General features: G+C 43.6%; 1 protein-coding gene across 3 annotated transcripts in view; it reads left to right on the top strand.

The window, feature by feature from the left end:
* The window catches only part of ephb1 (EPH receptor B1), a 132,551-nt gene that overhangs the window by 65,787 nt on the left and 48,234 nt on the right, over positions 1 to 18,530 (top strand). For all 3 annotated transcript variants that reach the window (XM_086128719.1, XM_086128718.1, XM_086128720.1), the window contains exon 4: positions 15,879 to 16,034. In XM_086128719.1, the coding sequence (XP_085984845.1) occupies positions 15,879 to 16,034 (156 nt within the window). The remainder of the gene's footprint in view (positions 1 to 15,878; positions 16,035 to 18,530) is intronic.

Here is an 18,530-nt window from a genome sequence, read left to right as displayed (position 1 = left end):
TGTATTTGCAGTCAATACACTGTGCAGTAGTCCATAAAATATCACGGTACGGTTTCAAGGACAGACCACACAGCATGTACTTGAAACCTTAACCGTGTTAATAAACACAATGTTAATCCAGCGCATTACTAGACTGCAAGCCCTGTTGCAGATGGATAACACATACTTCATTTCTTTTTCAGTCACTAGATATGAAATGTCAGTGACAAAACTGAAATTCATTTAAAAAAAAAAACATCTCTTCAATGTCACAGGAGTGACTGATCAACCGAGCTTTAACAAGCATTGAAAAATTATTTCATTCGGCCGACGTAAAAATGTGTAAAAAGTAGAAAAGGGAAACATTTGCGGAAAAGAACCGAATTAATTCAAATCAAAGTTTCTTTCATGTTTCATCCGTGGTTACATATTCCCTATGTCTTTCTCATATTATTTAATATGACAGTACTTTTAGCGGAGGAGATAGCGACCGAGCCTTGCCCCAAATAGTAACCTAGTAAACATGGACCAAAAGATTCTAGTGTGCCAGAATATAATCTGGATAAAACTGTCTTTGCCTACAGATATCTTGAAAAACAGTTACTTTTTGACCCGGTAATGAGAAACTGTCACAAATTACTTTTCTAAAGTAATGTTCCCAACGCTGTGGCTTTATGCCTGCTTTTCCCTGTGTTGATACCAAATACCGCGGCTCCACTCTGAAACAGCCGAGATGCTATCTTAATGCCGGCCAAGTGGAACTACGGGGCTATAGGCCAGTCTGCATCTGCACAATGGCAAGCTTTCCATAGAGAATCATATCTGATTATGCAGAGTGCGAATAGAGGCAAAAGCTGACAAACAAATGGATTTGCTGCATCGAGAATGTTCTCTAGGGGGAAGCTGCATGCACGGCGATACAGCTTTTGTGTCGGAGTCGACACGAAGCATAATAAGACCCTTTGGGGAATGAAGCCAAACTGAGCGATAGGGACACAAAAGCACACATACTCATACACTCAATTTCACCATCTCTCCACCTCTCTCGCTCTCTCTCTCTCTTTTTAACTTTCATATCTTCTTTGTAAAATGACCTTTACAATGCTGCCTACAATGTTTGGCCTCGACTCCCAACCGCTGTCATGTCCGACTCCCTCACTATGGGCTTGTAGTAACCATCCCGCAAACACTTTCAGACACTATCCTGTTTTTATAAAAAAAAAAAAAAATCATCCATTTGTTTTCATTCTGCTCCTTGTGTGCAACTAGGAGAGCAGTCACAATAGAACTCTTAACCAAATGTATATTGAGCTTGTGCAGTCAATGGGACTTTTACCCCCACTAATGCTATTTGAACAAGGCCAGGGAAATGCCTCTGTGAGCAGTTTGGGCGAGGGGCCCCTCTTACTGGCTCTTGTGACTCTCATACATGTCGAGCGCGCCGGCTCCCATTCTTGCCCGTATGGTTCCTCGTCTTTACAAACTCTTAAACTGGATTGGAAGCCCCCCAATTGTGGAAATGATTTGAGAGAGGGGCCTAAGTAGGACAAAAGGGCACATCCTTCGTCAAAACCGGGGCCTCTAAGCCCCGTTCCTTCCTTATTCCATAGAGAAGGCCCTTGTTGTATTGAGAGGACAGGTGATTGGATGGTGAGCCTATGACGTGCTTAACATAGCGCCCTGTGGTACACCAATCCGACACAGAGAAGGTTTGACGTGTATGGTACCCCCGAGAGACAAAGAGAAAGACAGAGAGAGAGAATATGAACTGTCTATTCTCCCAAAAGAACTTAAGGTAACAAATTTGTTCAATCGTACCACATTTGCGAACCACTAGCTTTGCAGCTCGCAAACGTAGCATGAGTTAAAATGCTGCGCGGAGGACGACCCAGGACACGTCACACTACGTGGCAAGATGAACAAAAATTCTGACATTCCAGTCGTCGTGATCGTGAAGCATCCCAGATACCGGACGACCAGTCGTTGAGTATGCCACACTACACGGGCTACGATGTATCAAGACAACTGAAAATCAACTACGAGACACCACATCTGTCCGCTCAAAAAGATTTTAACACTTTGTTTAGTGCGTCTGAGAGGCTGAAATGCAAAATTTCTTTTCTGACACTGTTTCTCTCCTTCCTTCTTGTTCACTCTCCTTGCTCAGTGTCCCGGAACACCTAAATCCAGTGTGAAAGCAATTGGCTCTCAGATCAAATCAATAGCGGGCGAGGGCAGCAAGCCAGGGGGAACATCTCTGGCCCATGCTCAGCTCCAATCAATTTAAAACCATTGATTCAGTGATTGAAATACAAAGAGTAGGCGCACTGGACCGCACAGGTGGTTTAGTTATTTGGTGTGCTAAAGTGTTATATATCGCCCGAGTGTGTGTTTGTATGTGTGCGCTAGACTGCGTTTGTCTTTGTGCGGAATTGTGTGTGTGTGTGTGTGTGTGTGTGTGTGTGTGTGTGTGTGTGTGTGTGTGTGTGTGTATAGATGGCATGATTTATTTCCAGGCCATCTGTGGTAAAGCGGGTATGGCATTTAATCTGGGACCTCTGTGATGGTGCCATCGGTGAAGTGGGGGGTGGGGGGGGGGATCACTGCTAATCCAATATGTCCTGCGTGCGAGAGTGTGTGCTCGTCTACAATGCTGTTTGTGTGTCCAGTGTGGGCAGACAATATGTATGCATGCACAGGTTTCACTTTCCTGATATAAAAAGATCCAATACCAAAATGCCTTTTAGAGGACAAATAATTTGAATATTTTTATTGACGATGTCACACTGATATTTGAAAGTCAGTGTCCACTATTTTTTTTTTTTGATCGTGGTAGCAGTTTGCACTGTTGTACAATTGCCCGGCTTCATACTGACATTTGAGAACCATATTTAGCTATCGAATGAGGACAAAAGTATTGAAAACATCACTCAATATGATAAAGTCAAGTTGTACGTCACTGCAAAACACAAGAGCAGTATTAAACATATCGTTAAATAAATTCTTCTTCAACAGTGGTAGTGCAAATGGATCGGTAGCAGATGTGTTTATACTTCATGCACACATTGTTTCCTCTAAGGGACACACAAACTTACACACACCCATCATCCACTGGACTGGCGTCATCTGCGCCAAACATCCCGCAGCCGATAAAATCCGGCAATCAAAATAAAAGCATGCCAGGATTGCGCCACACACTCAAAGATGACATACGGCAGAGAAGTGCTTTTGGACATCAGAAAAGATCATCACAAGCTTTCTTCAGACCTCCCGGACTGTAGCTTTCTGTTGCGCCAGGACCTCGCCGTGTCCAGCCGGTTTCTATCGACAACTTGGCGTATCCTACGGTGAACATGTAACCTCCCACAAGCTTCTGAGGATGATCCAGAATATTGCTCGAGGTGAGCACCGAGCCTGAGTAGACAAAGTAGCCATCAGGTGACGTAACTAAGGCGGCATAGCAAAATGCTCAGCTAAAGACGATAGCTACAGACAACTTTCAACACGCAATAGTAATGCTGCTGCCGGCTATTGTCCAACGGCTTTTTGTCACTGTATGTCAAACGCCACCTTAATTCTGTGACAGTTTGACACTTCTCTTGTAGACGATAAAAAAAACAAAAAATCTTTACTATGATAACTGCAGGGCTTGATTCCATCACTGATAAAGAAGAAATATTACATTTTTACAATACGTTACGCAAACATATATATATACTAGCTTTTTAGACCGCTTCTTTGAGTTAGTTTCGTTAATCCGTCGTCCCAATAGTGTCATGTCAAATTGTTCTTCCCAATTCCCAGCTGGACAAGGTGTCGATGTCTTTCAAAAGGTCCACAATGTCATGACGCTTAATGAGAAGCACTAACAGTGTGACACACGCACTAGCACACACACACACACATACACATTCTGGTCATGGCCGGAGAGCATCATCTGCTAAATCTAATTTTGCATGGCCTTTAAAAACAGAGACAAACGTGGCACCATAAAGCAGGGTAGAACTCGTAATGAAATAATCAAATGAATGCATAGCAAATTTACATTACATCTCGGAAAGATGATGTAATTAAATCAATGAAGTGCTTAAAAATCACTTTGGAACACAGAGAATGGTATCACGTTTTCCACTCTGTTACTTGAGATTAATTTACACATCTAATGCGAAACGCTTGGAATTCACAGACGGTGATGCTGAGTAGTTTTGCAGAAGTACGAGTAGCCTCAATTTAGATTTTGCGTATTTTTTGCATTATATAAGGCGCCCCTAAAAGCATTCCATTTTCTCAAAAGAGGACAGTGCGCCTTATCATCCGATGCACCTTATATGTGGATCACTATTTTGATTTCTTGGACGTTGTATTTTAAAGGTTCTGCAAAGCGCTTTGTTACAGCCGCAGCGGTTGTGAAGGCTCTACATAAATAAAGCTGTATTGTATTGTATTGTATTCTCTTTAGTGCAGCTCCATCTAGAGGATGCATAACGCAACTACAGCCACTATTGTAGCTTCTATTCTAAGCGCCTTATAATGCGGTGCGCCCGCTATACGAAAACAGTTTCAAAATAGGCCTTTCATTAAAGGTGCGCCTTATACTCCGAAGCACATTATAGTGCGGAAAATACGGTAGTCTTTGGATATTTGTCTTTGGCAACAGCCTTATCTGTCGCTTTTCCCCCATCAATATTCACAACTTGTGTGTTTCATCAATCCAAGGGAAGGGACGACAAAGCTGTAGAAAGAATGTCCCCAATGAAGTTTTTTTTTTTTTTTTTTTCCTCAATCATACAAAACAAATGTATCTTTGCCAGTGTCATCGCTGCAGGCATATTGACTGAAACTGCCAGATAAGTAAGGTCAGCGCTGTCCAGATTTGGACAGGTTGGGTGGCCGTTGATGTACAAACAGACGCACCCACACGCGCTACTCCATCTAAATGCTACGCCGTGTCTGTTTTTCCTCGAGGAGGAGAGAGCTTTCTGATAAGGTTATGAAGAGGTCGTTGTGATGTCGAATCTGACATGAATATAGATCAGGCACGCTTTCCGCTAACCTTTGGATGGCTTCGCGTTGCAGGTGCGTTGCATGCCAACCAGTGGCGTCAGTCTCTGCTCAGTCATGAGATGGAACAGAATTTTTCATGAACACATCTGTCTTCGTGCAGTGCAACCCAAATGTGCTCTCGGGCGCAATCATGGACGATTATAGTAGCTTCTCACAACTTGAAATGGCTGACGGGCACACTTTTTCAACCGTAATATTGAAGGAAAATATGTGCAGTAGCTGAACAAGACTTTAGATACTGAGCACAAACGCAAACTTTTCTCCTTTCACAAACTATATTTTTTCCCCCATTTGGCTAATTTGTAAAAAGGATGTTTGAATTCATAAACCAAAGGATCGCATGACACGTGCGCAGTGGGCAATTTTCTTTTCTTTACCTCACATACGGTATGTGAGTGAAGGAGAATTCATCGTAATTGACTAGCTCGTGTCCGTGAATCGATATCTGCATTAACCGCACTCCTATTTCACATTCACCCCCTTTGGCTGTGTCGAAATGAAATTGGTGGTGAGGTTCGAAGTTACGAGCGATGACCCCAAAAAATTTATTGAGAATTTGGCTGACCCTTTGACTGAAGAAGACAAGAAATAACATTCAAGAAAGAACCGACTCCCCGTCCAATCATGAATTTCTCTCGCCATCTTTCATACGCCATCAAGATAAAAAGTGATGAAGTGATGTTTGAAGTTCATTGTTCCCTTTATGTGATGTTATATGTCATTCTTAATATGTATAATTTCTTCATATTTTGGGTTGATTTGATAAATTCTTATGGAATTGTTGCAATTTTTTGTACGATTCAGTTTTAGTCCGACTTTTTGAAATAGATTATTAAAAAACAAGGTTCTGCTATCTTTTTTTTTGGACACAAATTAAGTTGTTGCATTGTATATCTTGGCTTCAGTCTAATTTAACTGCCCCGCCCCCCCACCCTCACTCTATTAGTTGACCAATTTGAAAGCTTGACATGATTGCAATTGCCCCCCCAGTCTTTTCTGACATAGTATGTTCGACTTGCATCCCATTTAGCAAAGGAGCAGCAAACGCAATCAGCCGTCTTGACATCGAGTTGAATTAAAGAATGGCTCTCAAACCGGTGATTGTCTGTACTTTTTTATTTTTTATTTTTTATTTTTTTTAAACAGCTAACCTGCTTCACAATCCGGCACGGTTTTATCAGATTGGGAAGGCAAAAACAAGCCTTTTTACTTGTCATTCACCTGCACAACTGCAACCACCAACCGCGAGTGACGCCCAGAACCACCCAAACCTACCTCACCTCCCTCACCCCTCCCCCCGGCCCACCAAGATTGTGCTTGATTGCATCGGCTCGTGCGCTCACTAACAAGTGGATTAACGGTTGTAGCTGCGTCACCGGGATTGTGTTGGCTGATTGAAAAACTCTCCCGTGGACTGGTAGCGCCCTCTGGGATGACTGGAGGCAAGAATCAGCGGCACTCAGCTGTGCGATGCCACCATGGGTGCTTATGTTTGCCAGAATATTTTCTTGTAAACAGTGAATTACATCCGCTCAATTAGGAATCAAATTACGGCTGGTAAACAGTGAAAGGGACTTTTGTTTTCCGGTGAGCGTCATTGTTCTCTGCTGATGTTTAGTTGTGCTCAATCACCCGTTCTCCTTCACCGGCCTATTTAGCAGGTGTTCAACGCAGAGCCGAGGGGCCCTGGAATGACACGTGGTTAGTTTCAGCTGTTTTTTTAAGATTTGCTACAGCTCCTCCCAAAGAGTTTTAATGATGAGCCGCGGTTTGTTCATGTTTAGTGAACAAGAAAGAGGGATACACACGTTGGCAGAATTCCACTCGAAATTGAAAGTAAAGGTCAAACGAAAATCCTCCGGTGCCGCGTTTAGTCAGCAAAGCTACTTTCCACGTCAGGTGACATCGTACTGTTTACGCCCACATGTCAAAACCAGATAGAAATACAGGTGGCTGATGAATTCCATAAGTTCACACGGTTGCGTTAAGGCACACCCACGCAAATGTTGCGCAATCATTGTTGGCAAATCGTAAAAGTCCTGCTTTTCCAAACCTGACTAATATCGATATTGTAAGAATTCTTAATGAGCCATTGTTACATACAGATTAGCTGGCGGTTAGCCAGCCAACTCTTAATCTGTTTCACTGAATCCAGTCAGCCATACCCAGACATCAACCCTATCAAACACCTCTGGAATGAATTTATGTTGTCTTGCCATCTGATGAAAACATTTTGAATCACTGAGCTAAGTGCTTCAATTTGGTCTTTTTAACCGTCATCTTGCTTGCCATTGGTTTTTTTTGGAAGTGGGCAATCAGCACGCGCAGTACCGTGGCAGGTTGTAATTAGCGGGACTCAAGTGCAGGCAATGTTTCGACGATACATTCCGCAGGGCGGTTGTCTATGCTACCTTGCCAACCAGGATCAGTTTGTCACCGTGTTGTGTTCCTGAATACCAATGACACCGCCCCCCCCCCGTTGCTCTCTGACCAACCTTCCATCCTTTTATCTGCCGATATGCTGCGTGCCTCGCATTGCTGCATCTCCCCCCGCAAATAAAGTGACCTAAGCCAGTGTGCCAGTGCGAGATAGTACCATCACAACACTGGGCGATGATGAGTTCTGTGTACAGCTAAAAGATTATAGACCGCCCTCGATTGTTATCATGCTCGCACTACGGGCGCACCGACGCGCTCGCACAACTCACGAATGCACTTTGGTGTGAAAGCCGTACCTCCGAGTCTGCTGGTCATGTCATTGCCTCTTGCGTCTTCAAAAGGGGATTGTGTGGGCCAAAAAGAACACTGGCTGTGAGGTTACCACGGCAACCGTCTGCCCATGGGGCGTTTGCTGTCTGCTAAATGGTGTCCTCATTTGGTGAACGCGCACACACACAGATCTTAATTTCTGGTGGTGTGTCTTCAGTGTCCACTGGACACCTGCTTGATGCGTTCAGTAGCAGGCTGATTCCCGAGCCAAATTTGAAGATTCAAACTGTATCGTCTGTGGTGGACATTGTCTCCAATTGTTCTGTTTCTGTACTGGCCTCCATTGAATTTAGTCAACTCTGTTTTTGTGCGGCTGTCTTAATCAGTGAGGAAGCAACACATCGCTAACCATAAAGTCACGTAAGATCTGTATAATTCCTGTTCCAAAGATTACCTGTTATCTGCTAGTTTCCTCTCATTTGCCGCCTTGTGCTTCTGATTTAGCGCCTCTTTTATCCAAGAAAAAGCAGAAATACACTTCAGCGCAGTCTGAAGCCGAATTAAACGATATCTCGGCGTTCTCACGGGATTTAACGATGTTTCCTCAGTCTCTCCGGAACTTTATATATCGCCACATTACATGTCGCGATCTGTGAGGACAGGTTACTGAGACCGAGTTTGGGGAGGAGCACTGAGGCACCATATGAGTTGTTTGTGCGAATCCGTCGCCGTTGCTAGTTTGAGTGTGGACGAGGGGTCGTGACGCGGCCAGAATGGATGGATGATTATTGATCAGGGGGAGTGTTCTGTGGCAGTAACCCTTGAGCCACAAAAAAAAAAAAAGGAGATGGACATTCTGTGCTCTTTCACTCATCCTTTTCTTCCTGATAAAATCTCTCAGCCCTGCTTTCTTTCTTCTCCTTCCGTAAGAGATTGGAAGGTGACGACTGAGGGTCAAAGAGACTGACACAGACCAGACTTGCCAAATGAACCCTGGATGCCTTCAAAAAAGATAGCCGTGGCTTGCGTGAGAAGTTACATGCATTTAAGCTGAAGTGTCCTTCATTAGTCCCCGTTGACTTATGTAAGCGATTCATTCGACATGTTTTTTTTTTTTTTTAAACCTCAGCCTGAAAAGGGCCACTTCAAAGCCTGTGGGCGTTTTTGTGTGGTTCCTGACAAGCCTTTGTTTCAAACCTGGACTTTGTCTTAAAGAAAGGTATTGTGCCGTTCAATGACCTTGAAGAGAAAATGAACACCTGGGCTGGAGAAGCATCTCATTACGTGGATCGTGGCAGGAAAATGAGCAGTGACAGATGAAGAGGAAGACTGAATACCAATGGGCTCGAACGTTGGTTGTGCTTTTGTTTTTTTTTCGGATATCCGCAGCTCTGCGACAACGTGGGGCCCACCTCCCCTCTTTGATCAACGCACTGCAAAATAACGATGGCCAAAATCTTCACGCCATACGCGCCCTCCCGTGATTTGAGCAGTGGAATTGTCTCGTCCAGTGACAAAGTTACAAAAAGTCAAATCGGGGTCAACCGGGGTCTTAACCTAATCATAAGTACAGCCGAATGGGTGTGTGTGAATAAGGGGCTCGATGTGTGACTGCAAAGTGTCGAAAGACCATGATCCATCCCATGTGATAAATGAGAGGCGGGGTTAAGGGTTTAACCCTTTCAGAGACAGTGGACAGCTTATATGCTATCAGGTTACAGGGTGCATGATGGGGTTAAATAACAATCAAGGGTTTTCATTTTTTTTTTTTTTTCCCAAAGAGTGTGCCTTGGAGTTGACTTAGTTGAACCGGATCCTTACTTTAAAGCTATGCCACATGAACAAGTCAGATGAGGGTGAACTCTGCGTACTGTAACCTTGATTGGGTTGAGTTGGAAAGCCATTTCCGAAGCCATCTTGTTCATAATCCTTTTCACTGGCTGCCCCCGACTCTCTCTACTGCAATTTTTCATTTTATCCTCCATGCGCCCGCTTATTCCTTTCTGACAGCCTAATGTAATTCTTATTCCGCTCGACCTATAAATCCCACGGCTCCAATTAATTCTAATTCTTATGGCCCGTACGTCGTTTTGCAACGGCACGTTGCGAACGCATGCGGGCAATGTGACACGGTGCCACTGTGCCTCCATGTATGATGCATGGCCCGCAGTGTGCACTTCATTATACGCTTCGCAAGAATATGGTCCAGTCCAACCTCTCAAACCGAACGCCCGGCTCCGCACGGCAGCTATTATGGAAGGCCCGCTGCTCGACCTCCGACACTTATTGCTCATGCTGTTATGTAGAACACATCTTGGCAAATCAATACATCATTGGAGAGGGAGAAATGCAAACAACCTGTATCTGAAGTCGAGGATATTACCTGCTGGGGCAATGACTGAGTGTTCGGATCGCGGCGACACATCACAACCGGTCGGGATGGTTTGGAATGACGTCAGGTTATCACGGTTAGCTTGTAGTAAGCTACAAGCTAACTATCATCTGTTGACACAAACTCTGTTAATGCCATTTTAATGGCAGGAGAGAAGAACTTTGGATGCGTCTAATGAAAAAAAAAACCCAAGTTCTCAATGCTAAAGTTTGAAACAAACTCGCACGACTCCTTCACGACATTGGAAGACGTAGCATTTTTTTTTTTAAATCTGCAGATTTTTCCTGACGGCCAGATGGCCAGGAGATTTGCGAGTGCTGTGAAGAAAATCTATTATGTATTTTATTTTCTTGTTATGATGACACAACATAAAAAACGTTGATTTGAGAAATCAGGAGATGGTATTCCGAGCTCTATTGCACTTCTTTTTTCTTCATTTTTTTCCCTGCTCGCTATGATGGAGAGAGGCCAGATGATTTATCTGTCAATTTCTGTTGAGAAGTCTGTTAGTGTTGCTCCTGTTGTAATGAAAACGTGACAGTGCCTGTGGTTTGATTTAGAGGCTCAGGCGACAAAGATTCGGTAATTAACTTTGTGTTTTTGCTTTTCCACCGAGATATTTTTCTGTGGTCCAAAATGTTTTCTTTTTTTTTTTTTGTCTTTGAAATAAAGTGACAGGTTCTGGAGAAGTCATTGAAAAATCGCGGAAAAGTCTACAAACCCTCTTGATAGCTGTAAAGAAAAAAGTCGGGTCAAACGAACAGCGAGGCAAACCTGTCAATCAATGGCGACCCAAAAAGCAAGTAAAGGAGAAGGTGGAAGAGCACAGAAAACAATACCTTACCGGTGGGACTGAGAAAAATATGTGAGGAGGAAGCGGAGAAATGAGAAAGAAAGGAGGAGAGAACAGTGCTGGGGGATCTCTGTGGAGACCACTTGAAAGAGAGGAATGTTGTGTTTCTGGATGCAGCCAGTTCAATTGTGGGTTATTCTCCCACAAGGGAGACTAATTGCTTGTTGATCTAATGTTCTATCCTCCTCCTGTGCCTGAAAACCAACACAGCCGGTGAGTGACGAGTCCGTACAGAACAAGAACTCTTGGCCTCTTCCAATCCAAATATTCAGTAACCGGATCAAAATAATGGTGGACTACTTCCAAATGAAAAGAACCTCTCTGGATTTGCTAACAAACTGTATCACTTTCTTGTTCTCTCCCAAAACGCGACTTGCTCTGTGAAGCAGATCAGTGATCAGCAATGGAATGAGTTTAACCGGAGGGTTCCTGTGCATATTATGTATCACTCAGGGAATGGGCCTCAGCTCCGATGACACATGTTGGAATCCTGATGCCTACTCCCATAAATCCTTGCCCAGGCATTGCACATGAAATCTCAAGTTTTAACTGAAAAGTCACACCTCTGTTAAAGGGAGCTGGCGGTGTTTGTTTGCGTAATCCTGTAGTTAGAAAGTTATGAAGGTTGATTGAGACTATGTGAGTATTTCTGCTTTTGAATTTGCCTGTTCAGGTCCTATCATAACAACGGTTAGGTTGTTCCTCAGCTGATGTTGCTGTCGTCGCTAAGCGATGCTATGAATATATTCAGCTGAATAATAATAATAATAATAATAATAATTGTTTTGAGCGATTGAACATTCTTGTGCCAGTACCAAGTGTGTATGATGAATACCGTATTTTCCACACTATAAGGAGTATAAGGCGCACCTTCAATGAATGGCCTACTTTAAAACAGTTTTCAGATATAAGGCGCACCACATTATAAGGCACATAGAATAAAAGCTACAATAGTGGCTGCGGTTGCGTTATACATCCACTAGATGGAGCATTGCTAAAGGCAATACAATACAATACAAAATACATTGCGAATTTCTGCGAAATAAGTTGCGGCACAACTTTAATTGAAGTGTTTGAATTGAACATGTTTTTCAACCCCTTTGGAATGAGAACAATGCACGCATTCATGCATTTAGGCCCTCTTAAACAGAGAGAACAACGTATCGCAATCTATTTGTTTTCTTCCAATTTCACAAATGCTTTTTATCATCTTGTAATGCCTGATACCAATCAAAGTTATCGCTCTCGCAGCTCTTTTTTTCTCCCCCACGTGGCCAATGTTTTAACAGTCTCAATATCCTTGTATTAGGAGAGACGTCAGCTAAAATCTGATCTAATCACAGACATACACCTACAGAAACTATGCTGGCATTTATATTGCTTCCCTGAAAAACGCTGCAAGACGATGCACACACACCAACATATTTATTCATGGTCCAAAGATAGCCGGGGTGCAATCGCGGCATTACAGTTTGTTTTGCTCCTTGTGATGCGCAGCTTTAATCTGCCTCATGGCTCCTGGGGTTGTTTCATAAGCTGTTTGCGGTTGTTGGGATCTCGTCCCGCATGTACGGTATTGCATGTGTGTGTTTGTGTGGTGACGGGGTCTGAGGCTGCGTTTTGTGACGAGACATCAGGCCAGTCAGTTACCCGCCGGTGTGTCTGGCGGTTGCGTCAAAAGATGGCGAACACTCGCTGTTGGGTGCAATGGCCACTGTGTGTGTGTGTGTCTTTGTGTCTGTGTGTGTGTGCGCGTGTGGGAGTCTAGGCCTCCTCTTTCTCCTTCACTCAGCTTCTTCATTCGCTCTCAGCATCCTATACAAGAAGCACGTCAAATATAGTGCTTGAAGAGAAAAGAATAGCTGGATTCTGCTCTACCATTTTTGACAGAAAAATTGATCGGCCTGTCATTGCATTTTTAATGAAGCATGCGTGCAATCTTGTTTGATACAATTACATTGACTGCGTTGAAATAGCAGCACACAATATTCATGATCAATATGATCTGTGTAAAAAAAAAAAAAAGCCATCACCCAAACCCTATTTTGTGCCTCTAATTTGATCAATATCAATGAAGGGGTGTATTTGAAAATATTTTCAAACATATGGTGCTCAGGATTAGAAGACGTGTTATGTTTGAGATGCATTTTATGTTAAATAGTTTTTTTTCTGTTTGTATTGTATGTTTATTTGATAGATTTAGCGTTATTATGCTAGGGTCACAACACAAAATTTTGATTAGCGTCATGTCTCTCGCTAGCATTTGTTCGCCGTGCACGGGGGTTGCTTCGAGCAGAGGAGGAGATGACCCCCCCAAAAAATGTAACATCGCTAGTCAATCTGGTGACTGGTGGTTGTGTTATAACTTTTGCCTCATGCTAAATGTTGTCTTTGTTGACAGTTGGACGACTAAAAACAAGTCAATGCACTCATTGTTCAACCTTTTTCGCTCGGTTCTGGCAGCTATCGGAAGCTAGCTCTGTTGTTTTCCTCGCGCCCGTCCGGTCCTACATTGTAACATTGTAAATGTGATGCCAGAAAAGCTTTGCCTGCACTGAGTCTCACCGGCGACCGCAGCATTAGGCTACATTTCCCATGATTCTTAGATACATAAACAGGAAGTGGTTCTTGTTCTGGTATGACAACAACATAGCGTGTTCAAATTCACTGGCCGGGTTTTCGGCCGCATGACGTCACTTCCGTCAAGCGCATGTAGTGTCCCAAGTCACGTTTAACCATGTCCAAACTCGCCGCGGTTTATGTGGTGCACTGAGGTTCCACGAGGAGGACACTTTGAAGGTGTTAAAAGACCCAGCCCGTGAATGTTCCTTCTAGAATTTGGAAACCACGAGCGAAACCACGGAAAATGTGGCCTTGGGAGGACGCAATCTGTGAATTTGAACATTTGGGTAACAAGGTAACAGGTTGCGTCAACCACCACTGTGAACTGAACTACCTGGTTAAGTAGCTCTCTCTTCGCTAACAGTCACTGGTCCATATTTAGCTTTAAAAATTCACTCCCTGCAACCTGCAGGGGTTTTTTTCAACCTCTTTGTTCCCAAAGTCTGTTCTATGTTTGGTTCATCCACTTTTCAATTTTCTGCCCCAAACGACTGCAACGCTCTGTGCAAAAAGTAATAACTCACCGCATGCATTCCAAGATCATCATCTAAAAGTTATTGAAGTATACTCCACATAGTCGCTGCGCCCGTTTAGGACCGTTTATTCAACCTGTGCTGCAATGGCATGTACTGTCTTTTGTATCGGTGCAACACTAGTATACTGTCTTAGTTTTATTTGGGTGTTTTTTTTAAATGTATTTTTGCTTCTAATTTTCTTTCTTTTACTTTTGAATGAATTAATTTGCAGATCACGTCGTGTCAATACTGTTAAGTCATAATGATATTTTCAAAAAAATGTGTTTTTTTAAATTGCATATTCCCCTTTTATCTCCGGGTGCTCCGGTTTCCTCCCACATTCCAAAAACATGCATGGCAGGCTGATTGAACACTCTAAATTGTCCCTAGGTGTGAGTGTGCGCGTGCATGGTTGTTCGTCTCTGTGTGCCCTGCGATTGGCTGGCAACTGGTTCAGGGTGTCCCCCGCCTACTGCCCGAAGACGGCTGGGATAGGCTCCAGCACCCCCCGCGACCCTAGTGAGGATTAAGCGGTTCGGAAAATGGATGGATGGATACTCCCATTTTAACAGATTCAATATAGTTTGTATGAGTGCATCACTCGCATGCATTTTGCTTTGATTTCAGTATCGTCTGACTTCCTCTTATAGGTGGTATTCAAACTTTAATTTGTAAAGTCCTCAATGTTGCAAATTCACGAAACGGGGGGATCAGTAAGGCGTGACATTCATTCATTTTTTAACAATCCCCCTCATGAGGTGTTGCAACGTCATTGCGTCCTCCAGCGTCAGGAAGGCGGCGGAACCATTAAACATTTATCGCGGTTATTACAGTCGGTAAATCCTTCTGTGCTTTGCCCGTCATCCGCTTTGCATTCTTTTGGGATGTGATGGTAAACAAATGAGGTTATTACCTCGATTCCAGTGCTCATATCATCCACAATAATCTTTGTCCTCCACGGTGGCCTTTTCGAATTAAGGCCTAATGCGTTTTTTAAAGCTAACCACGGCTGACTGACAACGGGGCCGCCACCAGAACGTACGGTCGTCCCACGGGAGCCCACTCATAATCTAATACTCATTGTGCAAACAAAGCAATGTCACTGCCGCAAGTCAATGCAAATCTGATTATGAAACGGTGACTACCTCACTTTTTGGCTTCTGGACTTTTTTTGCCATTGACTTGATGGCTTTGAAAAAAAAAACAAGTACAAAACAATCTGTGTCAACCTTCTCTTAGAACATACGGCAATGTGTGATTATAAGGTGCAAAATCTGACTCCAGCTAGCTGTCAGCTTGGTTTCACGGTGCGTTTAGTGCAGTCTATTGATTTTTGCATGTGAAAAGAAAAGGAAAAAACATGAGCAGCTTTTAAAACATGGGACGCGTTGTCAATTTACATTTGTCTGTTTTCTAAATAGACGGCACAAGAGACTTTACTGTGCTCACAGGAAACTGCATCATATATTTTATTCCACTTACTCACCATAAAAGTGGCCAGATAGTTGTCCATTTCAAACAAAATAGTGATTTAGCGTGACTCAGTTCTCATGAGAACGCCTTTTTTTCCCCTCCAAATCTCTCTTGAATGCTGTGTTCGGAGACTGTAAGTGGCAGAAAATATGGCCTCTCAAGAGTTATGCATAACTCGAACCACTTTGACAGAATTCACTCGCTTTCAATCTGGTCTCCTGTCTGTCTCAGTCTATTTTCATTCGGGTTGATGTTGTGTTTCTTTTCCCAGCATGCCCACCGGGTACCTTCAAGTCAACCCAGGGTCCCGGGCTGTGTCTTCAGTGCCCTCCGAACAGCCGCTCAACCGCTGAGGCCGCCACCATCTGCGTCTGTCGCAATGGTTACTACCGTGGTGACGCTGATCAGCCGGACCAACCCTGCACCAGTGAGTACGAGACATGACATCAACGTTCTGACAGTGTGCAGCCTGTAATGGGGCGTATGCATCGAAGCACTTTAGTTTTCACATCAATATGACATAACGTCATGGAAGTTGATGTGTTGCTCGAGTTGACCTCAATTCACAATCGAGTGAAACCTCCGAGCGTGATTCTTTCCTCTCTAGGATGCTGTTTTTGTTTTTGTTTTCAGTTTTGAAGCTATGCCAATGTAATGATATGATAATCTGTCGAAGGATCAAAATGTCACAATTTTTTAATTCAACAGACAAGATATAAGATATCCTTTATTTATTTGTCCCGCAATGGGGAAATTTACAGTCAGAGTTCAGAAAGGAAAACACTGGGTAGGGAGAGGGGAAAAAAAACCACGCTCGAACTATCCTCTTCCGAGGATAATTTAAGTCCAGGATAAAAAAAGACCCAAGCACATAAATAAGCATATGACAGTTACAACAAGTCACAAGACATTACATGTAATGAGAGGGCGGATGGATGGGAAGGGGGAGGGGGGGGCGACCGCGACGCAGCTTAACTGACCAGCTGCACGGTCACCGAGCGCTCTGCAGATAATACTACGTCACGGGGGAAAAGAATCGGAGCGATGAAGACGGTGATAATAAGGATGTGTATGCGCGTGTGATTGTCCAGTTGTGTATGTGTATGCGTGTACAGGTCATAGCTGCTTCGTCGAGGTCTGCTCATGAAGACAGTCCCGGCTTATCAGTCCATGGCCGAGAAGGAGGGGGGTGATGGTGGGGGACCTAGATACCATGCATACTTCCATCCAGGGGAAAGGGCCAGATAGCATTGTTTGTTTTGGAGGGACGGCCGCCAACAATTTCAGACAGCCTTGAGTCCGTGGCCTGTATCTCTTCAAATCTACGCCAAATCTACACCATACGCATATAGTATGCGTATGGTGATGCTGGAGTCCTAAGGCCACACTTTCACACTGCACTTAGAATAGTGCAGTGCGCCATCAATCAAGCCATTCTTTGTTTGTGCTACCGCCATGCGATGACGAAACGCCGTGCTATGGCGTCGCGATGACAAATGCCCCTAAATAGAAAAAAAAAACCCATCAGGCAGCCAAATTGAAAAATGCTCAATTTAGGCTGCAGCGCACGATGACGACCGAGGCCGCATCCAAACGAGAGTTGGTGGCAACGTTATTTCACAGAGAGGAGAGCAGCAAGAAATTTGGTTGGAGTTGTGCTGTCAACAATGTGAAGAAAATTAGAAATGCTGTGTCGCGAGGGTCTGGAGCTCTAGGACACTAGACAAATGCGTGACGTGGTAAAGAAGGCACATTGATGGATGGAGATCTCCTCCACATTACATATCCTAGGTTGTTTAAAAGTAGTAGAAACATGTGGTTTTAGCATTTTTTAACAGTAGAAATGTTATCTTTAAGTAAAATATAACATAGCCAGACATGCTGCAAACAGTGCCCCGCCCCAAAAAAGCCCCAAAAATCAAGCAAAAGCAAAACATGAATCACATTTTTCTTCTTCTACCTTCAGTGGTTCCTGAACTGATGTGACACAAGTTAGCCGTGTGACACAAGTTAGCCGTCCTCTTTTAATCGCGCATGGAAGCAGGTCGAAGTCCATTTCATACAATTTGAGAGACATCTTTTTTCTCTGGACATTTTCAAACAAAGTACTTTCAATTGCCGAAATGATTGATCTTGGTTGACTTAAGACACTCACTTTGATTGAGTGAGGTCACAGTTTCTTTCTTTTTCTCTGTCTGCTGTCATCCCCTCAAGTCCCAATTACTCAGGCAGATGCCGTGAAGCAACATCGTCCCCGTCTGATGCCAATCCAATAAAGACTCTCGCAGTCTCATTGTTGACTTATTACAGTTTTAAAAAATAAATAAATCGTTCTGCTGAGACTTCCTGCCGTCCCTGTTGCCACACATACACGCACTGCAGAGCACTCTGATAACTGGAAAAACTGTATTTACCTCTCTGCTGCTCCTCTCACAGCAGGTTAATAGTATGATTTTTGCATTTGAAAGTTTTTATGATACAGTCAAGGCTAATTGGACTTTTTGTAATTGCTATCTACGAGTGAATCTAATGGGCATAAAAACCTGTTTTTTTTTTTTTTTTGTTTTTGTTTTTTCAATCTCTTAAAATAAATGCCTTGAGGCTGTGGAGGAGCCCCGCTGCAGCACAGCTGTCTGCTCGGCTATTCCAACCGCTCCCCAATGAATTCATCCACACCTTTCGGCTTTGGAGTTTCTCTCATCGTGTCTGGCCTCCCTTGGCACGGCGCGCAACACCTCTCTGGTGACTTAGCGGTTGCTCCATCGAGTACGCCATCTGCCTGTACCTTGAGGCCCTCAGCTCTCGCCCAAGCTATCTTTCCAAGAGGTCCCAAGTGGAGTTTGTTGCAGTCTAGTTTGTTCGGATTTCTAATTGCGGCCTCTCTTGCTCTTTTCAAGTCCACCGCATCTCTCAATTCCTTTAA

This window comes from Hippocampus guttulatus, chromosome 14 (genome assembly GCF_054856545.1).
Source record: "Hippocampus guttulatus isolate MCC_2025c chromosome 14, RoL_Hgut_1.0, whole genome shotgun sequence".
NCBI lineage: Eukaryota > Metazoa > Chordata > Actinopteri > Syngnathiformes > Syngnathidae > Hippocampus > Hippocampus guttulatus.
This window is presented reverse-complemented; position numbering and strand designations above follow the sequence as displayed.